Raw genomic sequence first — 18,771 nt, 5'->3', positions numbered from 1 at the left:
TTACAGCAACACAGTAATAATGGTTTAACATGAATTATGACACTAATGTAAATTTGCACTACTATTTTGAAATATGATCATCAGTACAGCACATTAAGTGGATATACGTGATGATAAATAAATGGAGACAGATTGAAGGTAAGGAAACATTAAACCTCAATACTTTATCCTTTGGACAGTTTAAATATTTAATGAGCAACCATTTTCACCACCGTCTGCAGTTGTTTTTAATTGTTTTATTGATCCACTTCCTTGTTTTTTCGTGTGTGTATGTGTGTGTGTGGGGGGGGGGTATGTATCGTGTGCTACGCTTCTCGACATCATCCAAAACGAGAGCTGAACTCTCAATGATGTCGGCGACTAAATGAAGGTTGAATGAATGTATGAATGAACACCAAACATAATTTCCCCTCTCGCTTCACCACCGGTTAGGACCGAGACGGGGGGAGAGGTGGAGGGGAGCCGGTCACACCGAGCTGAAGGTGCCTAACGGAGGGGACAGCAGGAAGTAGAAAAGGGTCTCGGCTCCAATTGACATTTCAATAAGTGGAGCAACTGCATTAACAACCCATTCCCAACTTTTCTGAAACAATTATTGAGATGGTTCCTCCAGGCCGTGTGTGTTCCTGGTCCCCAGAGCCCAGCCGGCTGAAACAGTAATTGACTAAATTGTAGAACACATCAGGGCCATTTACAAATTTGCCGAAAATGAATCGTTTAAAAACGAAATGAGGGTGACTCTCAAATTAGCAGGGAGAATGATTGAGATGTGGCTCTGGGAATTAAGAAACATGATGTCGGAGCTCTGCAGTAGGAAGCATCTGTGAGTAGTCCGGTATTACACTCCTCTGACTCCTACTTAAACCTCGCCGTGGTTTAACAGATGTTCCATAACACGCCGCGGCTCATATTTAAAAAGGCAGCATCTACAGTACCTTTTCCACAGTCTCTTTCTGGTGAAGTCCTACAACACAGAAATGCATGTACTATATGCAGAATATGCAGACAAATTCACCATACTGTGTCTATTCTTCAAATGACATTGTGCCTCAAACCATATGACCTTAAAAATCTTGACTCATAACTCAATTGTTTATTTAAAAAATAAGATTTAAAAAGAAAAAACACACACAAGGCTAGATCTAGAAACTGGACAAAACTTGAACATTAGACGGTGAAATTTTAGATTTACAATAATGTATTTTTTTTTCTCCTCCAGAGCAGTGTGATAAATCATGGGTTCTACAGCTCTCATTGGTTTAAACATATTGTGCTGCGAGGTGTTTGCTGAAGTGATCTTAGCTACATTTTACAGGGTGTAGTCATTTCTGGGGAAACACCACCAAATCACTCTGACTGTTAAGGGCCTGACAGCTTTGATTGATTGTTGTGCAGACAGTGTGTTGATTGTTGCCTGTTGTGCCGTCCCTGTGGCTCCCAGCAGCCCACGCCTCACCCAGGCTCAACTCCTCCAACCAATAGAGAGTAATTACTAAGTTCATTAGCCACGCTAGTGGCCTAGAGATTTATTAAAACAAGATTTGTCACCAAACTCTCCCCACCGCTTCTGAAGATCTGAACTGCCTACATCCATTTACATTCCAGTACGTGATCAGCACTCAAACAGGCCACATGGCCTCAGCCAGACAGCAGACAATCACATATACTGTACATCTGAAATAACCCAGAGCCTATTTGAGTGAAATTAAACGACTATGAAAACCCACTTCTCTCTCTCTCTCTCTCTCTCTCTCTCTCTCTCTCTCTCTCTCTCTCTCTCTCTCTCTCCTCTCTCTCTCTCTCTCTCTCTCTCTAATAGAGCGGCAAATGCACTGCTAAATGTTACCGTCGCTGTGAAACAAGCGGCATGACAGAATAGGAAACAACGCGGCCATGGCGACACACCGACTCCACAGCGGTCAGCGAGAGACATGTCCTCAGCCACCGGCGTGAGATGAAGGAGCCACGAGCTATCCTAGTTCAATGTCCAAGTAATCTTTCTTTAATAGGAAAATAGTTACTTATTGATCTGGTGCCTTGTAACGCCCGCCGGCCGGCACTCCAATCACTACAGCTGTCAGAACCGCGGGAGGACTGGCCGATTCCCCTCTGCTGGCACGTCTCCAGCGGTAATTACCCTCAACCCCAAACATCATCTCCTTCTTAAAAGTGTCACACAAGGCCACGGTTGTCCCACTGGAGGACAGCAGGGGGGTCGGGGTGATGGGGTGACGGGTGGAGATGTGGTGCTGTGATGTGTCTAGAGAGGTTTGCTCAGAGAGCCAGAGACGTGCTCCACTGACTGCAGCCATTAGGGGGCATGATGGGCTTTTCCTTTACACGCCATTTCCTGTGGTCAAAATAGCATAAAAACACCATTTTGGCTCAATAGCAAAGACTTCAACTGAATAATCACAAGGGTGAAACTGTAACTATTACAGAGGCACCTCTGGGACGCCCATACATAACAGGGGTGTCAAAAAAAACACTGTAGGTTTTCTGGAGGGCAAAGTGTTTGAAGTGTACGCTGTCGGCTCTTGCTCCAACATCTGCTTTTAATTACTCAATTAGCGCAATCATTTAGTCTCCTTGACATTCTTCCAAATGGCAAATCATAGCCGGAAGTTGTTCCGTTCAAACGGAGCGTTGAGAGAGGGACCATGAAAAATGCATACACGATAATGTATATGGATACTTAACTAATTGAACCAATTAATGGGAGAGAATTGGTTGTAGTGAGAACAGCCCCGGCGACGCCCTCCAGGAGGGGCTGCTTTGACACCCCTGATCTACAGCCTCATCTCTCCCCTCTTCACAGGCTCAGGCCCGGGGACATGTTTTAGCAGACAAAAGACCTTTCCTTTCAGTCATACGAGCGACAATGAGCCCTATAGTATCCTAAAGGCACGATGCACATTCAAAGCTGCCGTAATAAAGCGTGAAGACAGCGGTACTTATGGCCTATGGCATAAAAAAGCACTAGTAGTGTATAAAGATCCTTTAGAAAATACAACTAGAGTGTGCGTTTACAATTTACTTAAGGAGTGGAACGGCCGGCACCACTCTGCTGCAACACCTGAAGGAGTTATGAATGGAGCTTCTTCACATCCAGGTCTATTGGTTTTCGAGGCATTGGTTACGAATGAACCCATCTCCCACACAGTACCGTGTCAATGTAAAGGTGCTCTTCAGTCCTTTCATTGTCATTCGTTTCACTATCACAACATTATGAAGAGAGACCTTAGACCTATAACTCAATTAAAGCCGATCGACCTTAAGCTGAAGTAAATATGTGTGTATTAAGGACTCGCTAGCTTACCTCCTCTCAAAGTTAAACCAATGCAACCACCCCCCACGCCCCTCCACCCAAAAAAAAAAAAAGAATGATTGTACCCCTGCGGTAGTGATTTCCTGCTTGCTATGGATGCATAAATAAACATAGGCATAAATACACAGAGGACACTGACTAGGCTGGCTGGCCAAGTGGGGCAGCTGTTATTAAAAGGGCTATTTATCACTGTCACCCCTCTCAGGTTCCATCCCTCCGTGCCCTCCAGCGATGTCACCACGGGCCGCACAGGAACAATGTGGCTCATCCAACCAAACCTACCCCCTCTATCCTACATACACAAACACATGCAAAACACACACACACACACACACACACACACACACACACACACACACACACACACACACACACACACACACACACACACACACACACAAAATATTAGATATAGAGCATAAACTGCACGCACACAAGCATAAACTGGAATTTACTGCATGGATGAACACATGCACAAAAACAAACAGAAAAACAGGGACCTCACTGCTCTTGTTTTCAGTCCAATATATACAATACATCTGCGCTTTGCACAAAACACACAAACAAACACACCTTTCATTTTCCGCTCTGCTACTTTATTGATTGTGGCTACAATTACCCACTATTCTGAAGCAGTGTATTAAGTGAATTCCCTCTTTGTTGGACAATAAGTACAGAAGGTTGGCTAAGCCACGCTATCCTTCAGCCGGGGGGGACAGACTACTTCTCCTGCACCCTCATCATCATTAGCAGGCGCAGATAAAAACACACCTCAATTAGTCCGACCCTGCTGAGGGAGGGACATCAAGCTAAAGGCACACTCTTCCATCTGACCCCCTGCCACACGTCCACTTACAGCGTCCACTCTGTGTCCAGGAGGAACAACAAACTCAGACGTCTTCAGCACAATCTCATTCAAGTCTCATCAAATTTGTAAACAGTTTATGCAGTATATCCATAGTTCATTTATATATATTTATTATTATTATTATTATTATTATTATTATTATTATTATTATTATTTATTTTTTAAAACACAACTGCTGTGCACTGATCAGTCATTTCACTTCAGATCTGACTGCACTTCTTCCAGTTCTACAGTATATTCCTACAACTGCAATCATAACTACCGACTTAAACCTATAGTCTACCCATATAACACTGTATGATAGCCATGTACAATAACACTGTATATACCGTGGCGTGTATGTATATATATATACATCTGTATGAATATATCTGCATATATTCCTGTATACATACTCACTCTGTGCACACTGTATATACTATATCTATATCTGTATATATCCCATACATACTTGTTTTAGTTATAGTATACTTGTATCACAGTACATAATAATACTGTACACACATCAGATTAACATATTTACTAAGTAGCTTTGTTATATATATCCCACTTAATCACTTGTTACACTGTATATAACTGTATATTACACACCTGTCCTGTATATTGTTATGCACTATACTAGACTTTGCACTCTGGTTAGATGCCAACTTCTAATCTAACGGTTTGTGTCTCCTATAAACCCTCTCTGCACCACTCCAGCCACCCTGTTACCAGCGGCCTGTGTCTCCTATAACCCCTCTCTGCACCGCTTCAGCCACCCTGTTACCAGTGGCCTGTGTTTCCTATAACCCCTCTCTGCACCGCTCCAGCCACCCTGTTACCAGCGGCCTGTGTCTCCTATAAACCCTCTCTGCACCGCTCCAGCCACCCTGTTACCAGCGGCCTGTGTCTCCTATAACCCCTCTCTGCACCGCTCCAGCCACCCTGTTACCAGTGGCCTGTGTCTCCTATAACCCCTCTCTGCACCGCTCCAGCCACCCTGTTACCAGCGGCCTGTGTCTCCTATAACCCCTCTCTGCACCGCTCCAGCCACCCTGTTACCAGCGGCCTGTGTCTCCTATAAACCCTCTCTGCACCGCTCCAGCCACCCTGTTACCAGCGGCCTGTGTCTCCTATAACCCCTCTCTGCACCGCTCCAGCCACCCTGTTACCAGCGGCCTGTGTCTCCTATAACCCCTCTCTGCACCGCTCCAGCCACCCTGTTACCAGCAGCCTGTGTCTCTTATAAACCCTCTCTGCACCGCTCCAGCCACCCTGTTACCAGCGGCCTGTGTCTCTTATAACCCCTCTCTGCACCGCTCCAGCCACCCTGTTACCAGCAGCCTGTGTCTCCTATAACCCCTCTCTGCACCGCTCCAGCCACCCTGTTACCAGCGGCCTGTGTCTCTTATAACCCCTCTCTGCACCGCTCCAGCCACCCTGTTACCAGCGGCCTGTGTCTCCTATAACCCCTCTCTGCACCGCTCCAGCCACCCTGTTACCAGCGTCCTGTGTCTCCTATAAACCCTCTCTGCACCGCTCCAGCCATCCCTTAATGAAGTGCTTACTTAACCAATTTAGACCTGTTAATTCCTATTAATTCAACATAATAGCTACAGCCTCTCTGTCAGAATTAACGACACCCCCAGCAGAAACCTGTGACTCTCTGCGGGATGAAGGGGGGAGAAAAAATAGTTAACCCTGCAAATTCCCCTTTGATAAATATGTAACGGTATGTATATAACTGTTAAAATGCATAACCCTGAAGTAAGACCCCTATCAAGTCTGCCTTACACCTGTATTACATTTCCCCTTCAATCAGCAGATTTTCTCAGACGCCGCCTCCTCCCACGAGGAGCAGAAACCATTACAGGGGGGACCGCAGCTCATTTGCAGCGAGATTGGAGAGATCACGCTGCATCAAAAAAGTATGTGAGGCATTTCTGAGAACAGAATTGATTTATTCCACTTCTACGTTTTGTATGCAGCGACGGTACCGGTGTATTTAATGTAAATCCCCCGTTCCTCTGCAGGTGCGGCTGCTGTAGGGGTAGCCGCTTGCAGACGGGGCGAGTTAAAGGGATGGGGAATTGGCAGCGGGAGCGGCTTGTTCTGCTGCAAAACCCAATGTAAAGACATCTGTATTGAGCCAGGATATTGGTTGGAGGCCACTGGTGTTAAAGGTCAGGAGGTGCTGCCCCTCACCGGCATGATCTATGTCGACCTTCGATGACAAACATGTAACCAAACTAGAAAAACAACGACAACGGCGACAAATGAACAAGATGTCCTCCTATCCCTGCTTTGTCTGACACCACTTGTTTATGTTGCAAAGACATTAGGCTGTTCTCTTGGCGAGAGAAAATGAACAAACAAATAAATAAATATTTCGGAATATTTCAATTTTTGACTTGACAAAAACAGATCAAGCAGAGCCTGTGGCTAGAGGAGCCTGACTGCAGGCTGGCGGGGGGTAAAAGACAGCCCAGGGGGGGCGTGGAGGGGGCGTCTGGTTTTTAATGAGCTGAAACTTTAAATACTGCATAATATATAACAAAAATGGATAGTTCATTTAACTCTCCCGATAAGTCATGTAAAAACTATTAAAATCCATTACTCTTAATGTCAACAGAGTAAGCATTAAGTATGAATGGAGAGAGCATGATAACACAGAGAGAGAGAGAGAGAGAGAGAGAGAGAGAGAGAGAGAGAGAGAGAGAGAGAGAAACAAAACAATAATCAACTTTCACTGCAAAAGAAAACAAAAAAAACATTAGGCACAGGGTTAAGTGCACAAGCTAAGGTGCACCGAATTAAACCCATTATGGCATAATGACGTTGATGTATTAACCTAAGTCAATCTCTCAGAAACACTCAAAAGGATAATAATTGCTGCATTTTTCATGGTTTACATGTGGGATATAATAGAAGTCATCTGTGTACCTTGGAGTTAAGTGTCCAGATTGCAACGGGAACTGGTCTTGAAATGGCTAAAGGGACAATAGGATGATTGATAGACACTCCCCCTGCCCACCGTCAGTAGTTGTGGTAACATTTGATTGGCACAGCAGGCGCGGTCCTTCAGTTGGCCTTTCTTTCAAAATAGAAGAAGAAGGGGTTGGGGAATAAAAAAATAAATATGGCTCCACTTGTCATCCCCTACATTCTGCTTAGTAATGAGAACGTTTCCCCCCCCGGGTGAAGAGATCCACTATAATAGATTTTTAATGGCTCCCCCCCCCCCCCCCCCCCCCCCCACCGCCCGCCAACAAAAAAACACTTCCACACCCAACAGCACATGAGAAAGGTAGCAATCCGAGTCTCAATGGTATGAGGTCAGCGATCATTACCTGCCTGAAACAACTAAACCTTTCACAATTACACAGAAACTATGTATGATGCTCCATGCTCTGCTCACTTAACATACTGTACGTACATCAATTAAAACACTCTTAAAACATCATTACCTGCACACTCTCTCAGCCGGCCAGTGTCCATGTGTGCTGGAGATAATGGTCCACCTTGTCACAACCTGGCTCAAAGGAAGAACATGTTTATTGTTTAAACATAATTTAAGCCACACATGACTCTTAATGCGAAAATACATTTATTTAAGATAGCTAAATAAATATACAATCCGTTCATCAGTAATGTGTGTGGTGTGTGTGTGAACATGTATGGATGTAAGGAAACCAAAAATAAACCAACCCAAGTAACCTAGAGAGAGACTAACTGCTCAGGCACCCATGTACAGTAAATAGATGAGCAGTCACACCCATCCAGGTGTCAGACATCATTCCCAATGAGCCACTCCCAGATCCCAGCATTCAACTAAACAGATCATTGGTGTTGAGGCCATCACAACCTGGAAAGATATGCAATAGTACGGTATGCTTTAGTTTAACATTTCATAAATTGCCTTCATACGGTTCTTCTAGGCTGACACTTTTTGGTTGACATGTCTGAGTGGAGGTGTAATTTCCGGGTGATCAGAGTGAGGGCTGGTTGCTGCTGGAGCAGGCTGGAGGATGGTGCTGGTGGCTGATCTCCAGGCTTAATGATAATAACCTACCCCACTATTAGCTGCAGGGGTTGTTCATACCATAATTGTTTCTGCCAAACCATATATCTACATGACAGAGAGAAAATAATGTGATTTCTCCTGCTAAATAATTGATTTTGGGTCAGAATCGGCCATCCTCATGCATAATAACACTTGAATGAAAAGAGCATGCTTAGTACTGTACAGCAACACTTAAGACTGCGTTAGCTTGATTTTTTTTCCTTTTGCACAGAGAACTTAAAAGCTAATTAGAAGATAATTACAAGACCTTGGAAGTTGATTACCAATTTCAATGTTGCACATTAACAACTTAAAGCAACACTGCACTTAATTCCTGCACTTGTTTTGCTGTACTTACCTAAATTCTAAACAGTATTGGTATTTAAAGATTTCACCTTGACACAAGTTATTATCAGCTGTAGCATGCAATTAAACTCTTCATACAGGCATTCACTCTTTGTTTATTACTACATTAGTTGGGTGTGGGGTAATTTTAATGCAGACACAGGGCCAGGCTTTAGCGTGCCTATAAAAGGCATCAATCTCTCAGCAAAGTGCAGCTATATTTTCCGTTAATTTACAGCAGGCCATTTGTGGTCTAGAAATCCTAATGCTGAGGCTCGGGCCTGACAGGGTGCCCTCCCCTTGTGGTCCAGAGGTACGGTCCTGAAAACAAATACAACACCCTTGCGGCCTCCGCGGCTTGTGTTTCACTGACTCACATCGTCCTTTAGTAGCCAGACACAAAGCTGCCCCCAGTTGCGACCCTGTGCTATTATCCCACCTCGCGCTGTACCGCAGTATCAATGCAGCACCGCGGGTCAAAAGGTCAATGAGTAATTAAGACATGGTTGCCTGAGCATTCCCCATGCACACTTTCAGCACCAACGGAAGGTCGGCGATGAAAGGCAAGGGGATCTCGTCGCGGAATAATACCACGTATCAGATTCCCATAAGTGTGTCTAAATGTTTCTTGATAAAGGCAATTAGTATGATTAAGAGATAGAACGGTGCCATCAGCGCTCTTATGTTCCAGAGGATTTTTGTGCATAAATATTGCATGAGCAGATTCAGTGACAAGCAGACAAGGTTGAAACCATTACCTATTATAAAGACATATTATGAAAATCCCCCCCCCCCCCCCCCCCCATGTATGCTTTTATACAGGGACAAATCTATGGCCTACACTAGTGGGGTCTTGGAACCTACAGGGCTCCTTGATGGGTTCCCAGGGGGTCCCCAGAAAAATGGAGAATAGTTTATTTCATTATAACTAAAATAGACACTATTGTATTGAGACGAAGATATTCTAATCTGAGGATTCAGTACGTACTACAACGATTACCATTGTTATAATCCAATCTAAGAGCATTATAATTTTCTCAGATGGCGTTTACACTGGCCAAATGCTTATCTATTTAGGGTCGTTGGGGTGCAATTATGCATTACAATTATTGTTTATTTTTAGGATTAGGGTTTGAAGTTTAGGTTTACAGCTGGATGTGTAGAACACACTTCCACCATAGACTGTCATTAAACCAGGATGGGTAACAAATTCGTTAATATCAGAGAATTATTCAGTTACATGGATTTATGTAAGAGCTAAATCATGAAGGTCTATTGTAAAGCCAAACCCTCCGAATTATCGAGAGCAAAGAGGGCCAAAAGGTCCATTGATTTACATGTTCAACAAGAAATGATTCCTTCAGCTTCATTGTTGCTAAAAGAGAAGAGGCCAAGGCCAGAAATTGAGGTGTCTGATAAATGCTATTAGTGGGAGATGTTGAGGGGGTAAGGAAATCAATATGGCAGTTTGTCAACCTGCCTCTAAGAGGGAACACCATGCTGCAGAGGGAAGCGTGCCCTGTCAGCAAAGCACATTATCAGAAATCAAAGTCCAAAGAAGGCCTGCAGGAGAGGATGCAGATGGCCCTACACAGAGGCCACTCTTTGGTAATTAAAACCCATTTGATCAGACCTGTCCTGTCAACAGCTCCTCTCTAACACTATTGACAAGCTGCTGCATGGGGCCTGATCACTAATTTCACTTTAAATAAATGAGCCGGAGGTATTTAAATTCCTGTATTCGTCAAGCAAAGTAAGCAAATAGGTGTAGCAGGATAGGGGGATGCTACTGAATGCTGGGCCACGCCTCACCCTACTGTACATAAAGGGTGTAATTGGAGGCAGAGACATTACTTTACTTATTTCTATTTCGTTATGAGAGCAATTTAAGATTTGGGCATTAATATCGGTCGCAAACTTTGTGCATAGCAGCATGACATTAGTGCTGTATATTCTAGTGTATCACTGTGCTTCAACAGGCATAAAATAATTCATAGATACAACTTCTATAATCTTTAATAATTGATCACAGTAATTAAATTGTACATTACAGACGATATGGTCAGGAAGGAGCTTGTCGACAGGCCTGCCCACCGGTGCACAATCACAGACATTGCTTAAATAAGATAGAGTAGAGTGGCATCTCAACATTCAGGCCTAGAGGACACTCTTGAAAATACACTGCAGTCGTTTTTCCTCAGTTCAGTATTGCGCTCCGTCATCCTCTTTGTAGGCGAAATATACGGTGGCCGGTCCAGCGCTCGTCTCCACGGTCTCTGAAGCCCCGATCACCAGCCAGCAGCCGAGGCCATAGGCCAAGCAAGGGATACCTGCAACCAGTGGATACAAGTTGTTTGTGTACTGTAGGAACACCCTCATATGAAATTAAATCGTATGCCTCTTTTTATTTTAATTTAACAAGGGTCTGATGTAGCCCCTTTCGTGACTGCGGTTTGCAAGCCTGGGGCTTTTGTGACCGCAGTCACTTGTTTATGTGACGCGACCACTTTAGAAAATACCAACCAAGCGTGAATGTGTGGATGACGTGTCAAAAATATATCAGATATGAATTTCAATGATACCCAGCGTACAATATGGGTTTAACACAGCCTGGTGGCGTGTTGCTTTCTAACAGCAAAGGAGTGCAAGAATGTGACAATTTGACCATGTGACCGCGGCAACGCGGGAGAGCGGCAGTGCGGAAATAGGCTGTCTATTGCCATTCTCTAAGACAAACGCTAACCTTAACCAGCTCCTTAACAGCGCCTAAACTTAACCGTTCTAACCTTAACCAACTCCGAAACAATGCCTAACCTTAACCATAGAAAGAATATTGCCATTCTCTAAGACAAACTCTAACCTTAACCAGCTCCTTAACAGCGCCTAAACTTAACCGTTCTAACCTTAACCAACTCCGAAACAATGCCTAACCTTAACCTTAACCATGCCTAACCTTAACCGGCGAAAGAATACACGTTAAAAAAAAATTTGATGGGATTCGAACTTGTCAACAACGGACCGCTGCGCTGCCAGGTGAGCTGAGCTTCGAATGAAAATCATGGCGGATTAGGGCGGTTACATAATGCTGCAAGCTCTGCGGTTGCCGCGCCTGCCGCGGGGCGTGTCGCAACCAATCAGGGAAAACGCGTAAGCAACGGCAGCACTGCTCCGCTGTTATTAAGCAATAGGCAGCCTGGTGCGACAAAAAAAGTTGCAGAAGAAGAAGACGCCATCTTGCCAGAGTTCATTGTGAGTACCACTTTTTTTTCCTAACAATGTTTTAAACTGTTTATTAGCAACTCCGAGCTTCCAGACCCCACCGTAAAGCTGTGTTAAACCCATATTGTACGCTGGGTATCTTTGAAATTCATATCTGATATATTTTTGACACGTCATCCACACATTCACGCTTGGTTGGTATTTTCTAAAGTGGTCGTGTCACATAAACAAGTGACTGCGGTCACAAAAGCCCCAGGCTTGCAAACCACAGTCACGAAAGGGGCTAGGTCTGATGGAACCTTGAACTGACCAAGATTGATGACTTTCAACACGCTGAAAAACTTGTCCTCAAAGTCCAGGTTGTGAGGAGGTGCTTTAGTGCAATGATACTTAATGAAAGGGAAGCACCCTGTCCTCAGTATATGGTAGTTGGCTCCCTGGACGCTCCAGTTGAAGTTTGACAGTCCAAACTGGTCGTTGGACACGGCACTGTAGCGGACACAGTAAGACGTCCATGGTGGCAGTTTACGCTGCACAAGGTGGCAGGTCAACACCTCTGAGGCTCTGGGACGTGGTCCAGTTTTTCCAAATGTGGTTGGAAACAGCACTATCTTTATGAACATGTTGTGCACATGCCTCAAAAGTGACTTCATAGCTTATTTCAAAAGCAGACCAGGTATTTAAACTTCCTGAACTGCAGCATACTCCTTTATTCACTAGGTGCGTTTTAGTTAACACAATTCCTTGACTAATTAGCATGTGAAAGGAGAGGTAACAATAAGAACGCACACAATGTGTTTTCACAATAGGGAGGAAGGAGGTTGCACACAGCCGGGACCTTGAAAACCCTCTGCCAATGATGACAACGTTATACAACCAGGCTATTCTTGTTTTGCTGCACAGTAAGCAAGGCTAAAGTTAGCAAGCAAGCTACTAGAGGGGATCAGTTGTATATTAAAAAAAAAAAAAACGTTCACCATATTCGCCAAATTATGCATTATTACCTGCTGTGACTACATTCCTAATATGTCTTCCCGAATCAATATTATTCTGCCTGCCATGACGTTTATGAAAATAACTGTTCTCTTCTGCTGCTGTCTACAGAGCTCTCCTGCTCGCGTACCCTCTACGTCCGCGATAATGATCCGGGTGGGAACACACAGCGGGAAGCACTTTAGTTCCTCCTCTTTGATTCAACAGAGAACGGGGGCTGCTTTAAATTATTTTAATGAATGAATAATTAATGATTCCCTAATGGCACCTAATGAATCCTAAAATGGAATGAACAAGTGTTTGAAATGTTGCAGCAACAGTAGTGCTCAATCATGTTTGTTTTCTTTTTCCAATAGAGGTGTATTGAGACTGCTGAGCACATGCAAACCAACAGACCTTTTCCACAGCAGACGTTCATGACACTTAAACATGTCATAGCAAGAGAAACAGCTTTAACAAATAATGTAAAAAAAAAAATGTGTATTGATAAATATTTGTATAAATATTTAGTTTATCTTTCAATAAATTGCTTAAAGTGACTTAGCATATCTACACCTTTACCCTCATTGATAATGCATGGCTCTATGAATATGCAAATGTGGAACAAGCACCAATTGATATTTACCAGGAATTCCTAGTTTTGATTGATTGATTGAAAACTTTATTAACAGATTGCAGAATGGGTACAATACAGTACAGCTCAATACACACAATTGTTAAGGGGATGCAGACCAGAGAAAGACTTTCGTCTTGTTTCCACCAGGGTCCCCCATTTTCAATTCATCAGGACATATATGACATACATGACATACAGATAGCCAGTACTGCTACATCTATACATTTATGACATACCAGATTTGCAAATACAGTACTGTTTGTGATACAGAAGGAGTCAAGAAAAGGGAGTATATACATTTGACGTAGAAACTGTACATTGGAGGAGGTTGGGTGGGGGGGGTTGGGTACACTGGGATATTGACAACCATACTGGGTAATTTACATTGGAGGTGGTTGGGGGGGGGGGGGGGGGGCACACTGTATAGACAAGCAAAACTGTACATTGAGGGGGGGGAGACTCTGTACAAACAAACAAAATTGTACATTGGACTATTGACAAAACCATACTAGGTAAATGACTGTACATTGGAGGGGGTTGGGTTAGGATATTTACAGGGGCCAGTGTTGAATTGCAGTCTCCCGTAGGTGTCTCTTGAGAGAGGTTTTGAAAGTGGGTAGTGATCCACATTCCTTTACAGCTTTGGGTAGGGCGTTCCACATTGATGTGGCATAATTGCGAAACGTGTTTAGTCCCTTATTTGAGCCGAATCTGGGTTTAACATGATTTGTGGAGCTCCCTCTGGTGTTGTGATCGTGGTATTCACTGACCTTTGGGAAGTATTTTGCCATGTACATGGGTACCTTGGTCGTGTAGTGTATCTTGTAGACCAGGCCCATTGCAAGTTGCTGTACTCTGTCATCTACTCTAAGCCATCCTAGGTTGTCAAAGTGGGCAGGGGTGAGGTGGGTTCTAGGAGTAAGGTCAAGCAGTAGTCTGACCAGTTTGTTTTGAGATGTTTGTAATTTTGTTTTTAGCGCCTTTGAGGTGCTTTGGTACCATGAGGTGCAAGCATAGTCGTAGTACCCCTGAATGAGTGCTCCTGCCAGAGTCTTCAGGGTATTCTTGTTTACCAGAGAGGAGATCCGGTACAAGAATCGAGTTCGTTGGTTGACTTTTTTTATTACATTGGATGCCATTTTGTCACAGGAGAGATTAGCCTCTAGGATGGAACCCAGGTAGGTAATTTCATCTTTCCTTGTGACAATATTGTCACCCACTGTAACTGAGAAGCCGTCGGTCTTGCTGAGTTTGTTATTTGAACCGAAGAGAATGGACTCTGTTTTGCCCATGTGTAATGATAGTTTGTTATCAGCGAGCCATATGCAGATTCTGCCTAGTTCCGAGCTGAGGGTTTTTTCAACCTGTAACTTGTTCTTGTCAGAGACCAGCAGGGCTGAGTCGTCCGCAAACAGGAACAAGTTGCAGTCACAAGCTGACGACATGTCATTTGCATAAATTAGGAACAGTAGCGGTCCTAGTATGCTTCCTTGTGGAACACCACAGCTCACTGTGAGAGGGGGGGATAGGGTACCGTTTACCTCCACCATCTGTTCCCTCCCCTTAAGGTAGGATTGCATCCAGCTCACTGATAGACTATCAAAACCAATTGCTTTTAGCTTGTCAATCAGAATGGAGTGATTGACCGTGTCAAAGGCCTTTTGTAGGTCCAGCATGACCATGCCGCAGTATTTGCCTGCGTCCACCTCTTGTTTGATGTGGTCATTCAAATAGAGAAGGCATGTGTCAGTGGAGTGGGATGTTCTGAAGCCAGATTGGAATTCGTAGATTAGATTTTTTTCCGCTAGGTACTTTTCGACCTGTTCGTAGACTATTTTTTCCATGACTTTCGAGATGGAGGTGAGAATAGAAACAGGGCGGTAGTTGCCTGGGTCTAATTTGCTGCCCTTTTTGTGCAGAGGGGTCACCCTAGCAATTTTGAAGTCCTTGGGGACGTGTCCCTGTTTTATGGAGAGGTTTATTATGTGTGTGATGATTGGGGTGATGGCGGCTGCTGAGTCTCTGAGGAATTTGGAGGGGATGTTGTCATGGCCAGTGGCCTTGTTAGGTTGGAGGGCGCTCAGTTTATTGAGTACCTCATCTGTTGTTACCATTTCCAGCTTGAAGTCGTCCTTGCGGACCCCTAGGTTTTTGTAGTAAGCTACTATGTGTTCTACCCCATAAAGCCCTGAGTGGGAGGGTAGTTTGTTTACCAGTGTTGTGGCTATGTTTGTGAAGAAAATGTTTAAGTAATTGGCTACATCCAGCTAGTCAGCAGCTTATATTCTTTCAAGACATGTCAATAGCTACTCAGCTTTCTGTGTCTAGTTACCACATATTGGGACCACGAGTTGTTCAACCTATTAGTAAAATCACACATGCAACTCAGATTTCACCCAGGGAAGTAAAGAGAAGCCCCCCCCCCCCCCCACTTCAGTAGAAGAATATGAAAAAAAAACACTCTGGTGACAAGTTCTGCACAAATAACAACCTGTATAGTCAAAGCCATGCCTCCAAGAGGAGTTAACCATAAATAACAACCTGTATAGTCACAGCCATGGCTCCAAGAGGAGTTCACCATTAGAAAAACACATGTTTGAGTGGAGGGGATCTTTAATCACAGGTCCGTTATGTACAGTAGGTGTGCCAGTACTCTCCCTGCTGCCTCACAGCTCAGAGGCCCAGCTGCAGAGATGAAGCCATTATGTCTGCTGTGAAAAAGGTCTATTACTATCATTTCCATGAACAGATACCAAAAAATATATTCTGGGATATTATACATTTAGTCTTGTTGCATTTGATCATCTTCCAGCATGGCCCAACCTACATATTGAGCTTCAAATAATGACAGCATAATAGGAATACAAAGTTGTTCAAAATATGTTGATCAAAGGCAATTTGATCCGTGATCCATTTAAGCTTGAGCGACAGCTTTGTCCTCCTCCTCTGACCGCACTTGGTTCTGAACAGTTATTATGTCTTCTATCTCCTTAATCAGGTCCTGAAAGAAACACAAAGCCCATAATTACTTAAAATCACCAGGATCTCCAGACCACTAATTTCACGACTATACAGACAGAACATTCTCTCTACACCCACAGCTCGATCAAATATACATTATATATCTCACAGCATAGATAAAGAGAGTGATCGTTAGTTCGTTTAACACGGTATACCTTGAAATTAGTCTCTGCTCGCATTTTGGGGGATGATATCTCCTGATGGATGAGGGACAGATTCAGAGCAAAGGTCCGCAGGGCTCCCCGGAGATCCTCGGAGACGGCTGTATCGACGACCCCCCCCCCCCCCCCCCCCCCCCAAACAAACGAGTTTACTAATGATCCCCTCTTCGCCAGCTAAGAAACAATCACCTTGTTTATCTGGCGCCGGTGGTTAAATGAGAACTTTCTGCTGACGGCATCCTCAGGTCTTTAGGGGTAGATGCTGAGAAGAGCCTGATATAAGCATCACGGCCAGCACTGCTATCTGAGACGCTAAAGGACTTGTGTGATAAATATCTTAAATAAAACCCCCTTCTTAGGACCTGCTCGGGGATTGCAACACTATTTAGAAAGCCGGGGGCAACATCTCAATCCTCGCTATAATATAGTATTCTCACTCAACAGGACTCTTTTATTAAGTTATGTTCTGGTGTAATTTTAAGAGCACCTCTGCTCTGACAGGGAGATCATATAAAACCATACATGCTCAGAGGGATTTTAGAGCAGCACTTTTTCTTTGACAATAAAAGGTACAATTATCATAAATGTATCCCCATTTAAGGCACACCTGTAGCACTTATAAGTTACAAATATGTACTTTTCTTTCCCCATTTTTGCAGATAAAACCTGATATACTCCCTCACCTTTCTATGCCATTGTACTGCTGTTCATTTACATTTTCGCAACGTGATGTAAAGAGATACTTACATCATCCCAAAGCTGTATCTCTGCTGTCGTGGGGAACCAACACGGCCCCCCGCCTTTCCTGCAATTACAGACGACGGCCAAATGAAGTCTGGTGGAATCTTTATTGTCATTTTGTGTCAATTAAATCAGCCATACAGGAGGGAGTGGGCTGCATGAACCAGTGTTACTTATTATCCACGACAAGGCCAATAGGTTCACGCCAGCTAGTGTGTTTTACCTCGACGTTGAATGTTATTCCTTGCTCCCTGCACATCAAGAGGAACGACGTGCAGCGCAGCATAGAAAGGTTGCTGTTGAACAAGCCGCTCCCTATAACAGCGTAGCGACGAGCCGCAGGAGGCTGTGTGGGGACGAGAAGTGAGGAGGGGAAGAAAGAAAGAAAGAGAAAACAAGAGACCAAGGACAAAATATTCAACAGGGTGTATTACTGCTGGCAGCGGTCCATTCCATTGATACTAAGCATTTTCACGTTGAGTTCTATTCTCGGCTGAGTTGTGTTCGGCGCCAACGTGGTTGGAGCAGAGATGGGTGAATTCAGTGGTGAGTGTGGGGAGTACGTGTGATTAGTGAACGTGATGAGTGTGTATAGTATGTGTGATTAGTGAACGTGATGAGTGTGTAGAGTACGTGTGATTAGTGAACGTGATGAGTGTGTAGAGTACGTGTGATTAGTGAACGTGATGAGTGTGTAGAGTACGTGTGATTAGTGAACGTGATGAGTGTGTAGAGTACGTGTGATTAGTGAACGTGATGAGTGTGTAGAGTACGTGTGATTAGTGAACGTGATGAGTGTGTAGAGTACGTGTGATTAGTGAACGTGATGAGTGTGTAGAGTACGTGTGATTAGTGAACGTGATGAGTGTGTAGAGTACGTGTGATTAGTGAACGTGATGAGTGTGTAGAGTACGTGTGATTAGTGAACGTGATGAGTGTGTAGAGTACGTGTGATTAGTGAACGTGATGAGTGTGTAGAGTACGTGTGATTAGTGAACGTGATGAGTGTGTAGAGTACGTGTGATTAGTGAACGTGATGAGTGTGTAGAGTACGTGTGATTAGTGAACGTGATGAGTGTGTAGAGTACGTGTGATTAGTGAACGTGATGAGTGTGTAGAGTACGTGTGATTAGTGAATGAATGAATGAATGAATGAAAACTTTATTAACAGATTGCAGAATGGGTACAGTACAGTTCAATACATACAATTGTTAAGGGGATGCAGACCAGAGAAAGACTTTCGTCTTGTTTACATCAGGGTCCCCCATTTTCAATTCATCGTAACATATATGACATACATGACATACAGATAGACAGTACTGCTACATCTATACATTTATGACATACCAGATTTGCAATTACAGTACTGTTTGTGATACAAAAAGAGTCCAGAAAGAAAAGAGTATATACATTAGGCGTAGAAACTGTACATTGGAT

General features: G+C 43.8%; 2 protein-coding genes across 2 annotated transcripts in view; both read right to left on the bottom strand.

Moving 5' to 3' along the window:
• Positions 1-10,631: 10,631 nt before the first annotated feature.
• cUnh15orf61 (chromosome Un C15orf61 homolog) lies at positions 10,632-12,916 on the bottom strand. The gene is made up of 2 exons (XM_084335506.1): positions 12,113-12,916; positions 10,632-10,913 (listed from the first exon to the last, which is right to left on the bottom strand). The coding sequence occupies exons 1-2, from the start codon at positions 12,453-12,455 to the stop codon at positions 10,786-10,788; spliced, it is 471 nt and encodes a 156-aa protein (XP_084191632.1). The 5' UTR covers positions 12,456-12,916; the 3' UTR covers positions 10,632-10,785.
• Positions 12,917-16,325: 3,409 nt separating this feature from the next.
• iqch (IQ motif containing H) overlaps positions 16,326-18,771 on the bottom strand; it is a gene marked incomplete at both ends in the record, with an annotated part of 87,418 nt that continues 84,972 nt past the window's right edge. Inside the window, 3 exon segments of the mRNA XM_084335202.1 lie at positions 16,326-16,412; positions 16,588-16,767; positions 17,558-17,680. Of these exon segments, the coding sequence (XP_084191328.1) occupies positions 16,326-16,412; positions 16,588-16,767; positions 17,558-17,680 (390 nt within the window).

The sequence above is a fragment of the Notolepis coatsorum genome (assembly GCF_963971535.1).
Source record: "Notolepis coatsorum genome assembly, chromosome: 18".
Taxonomy (NCBI): domain Eukaryota; kingdom Metazoa; phylum Chordata; class Actinopteri; order Aulopiformes; family Paralepididae; genus Notolepis; species Notolepis coatsorum.
Note: the sequence above shows the minus strand (reverse complement) of the source record. Positions and strands in the feature narration are given on the sequence as shown.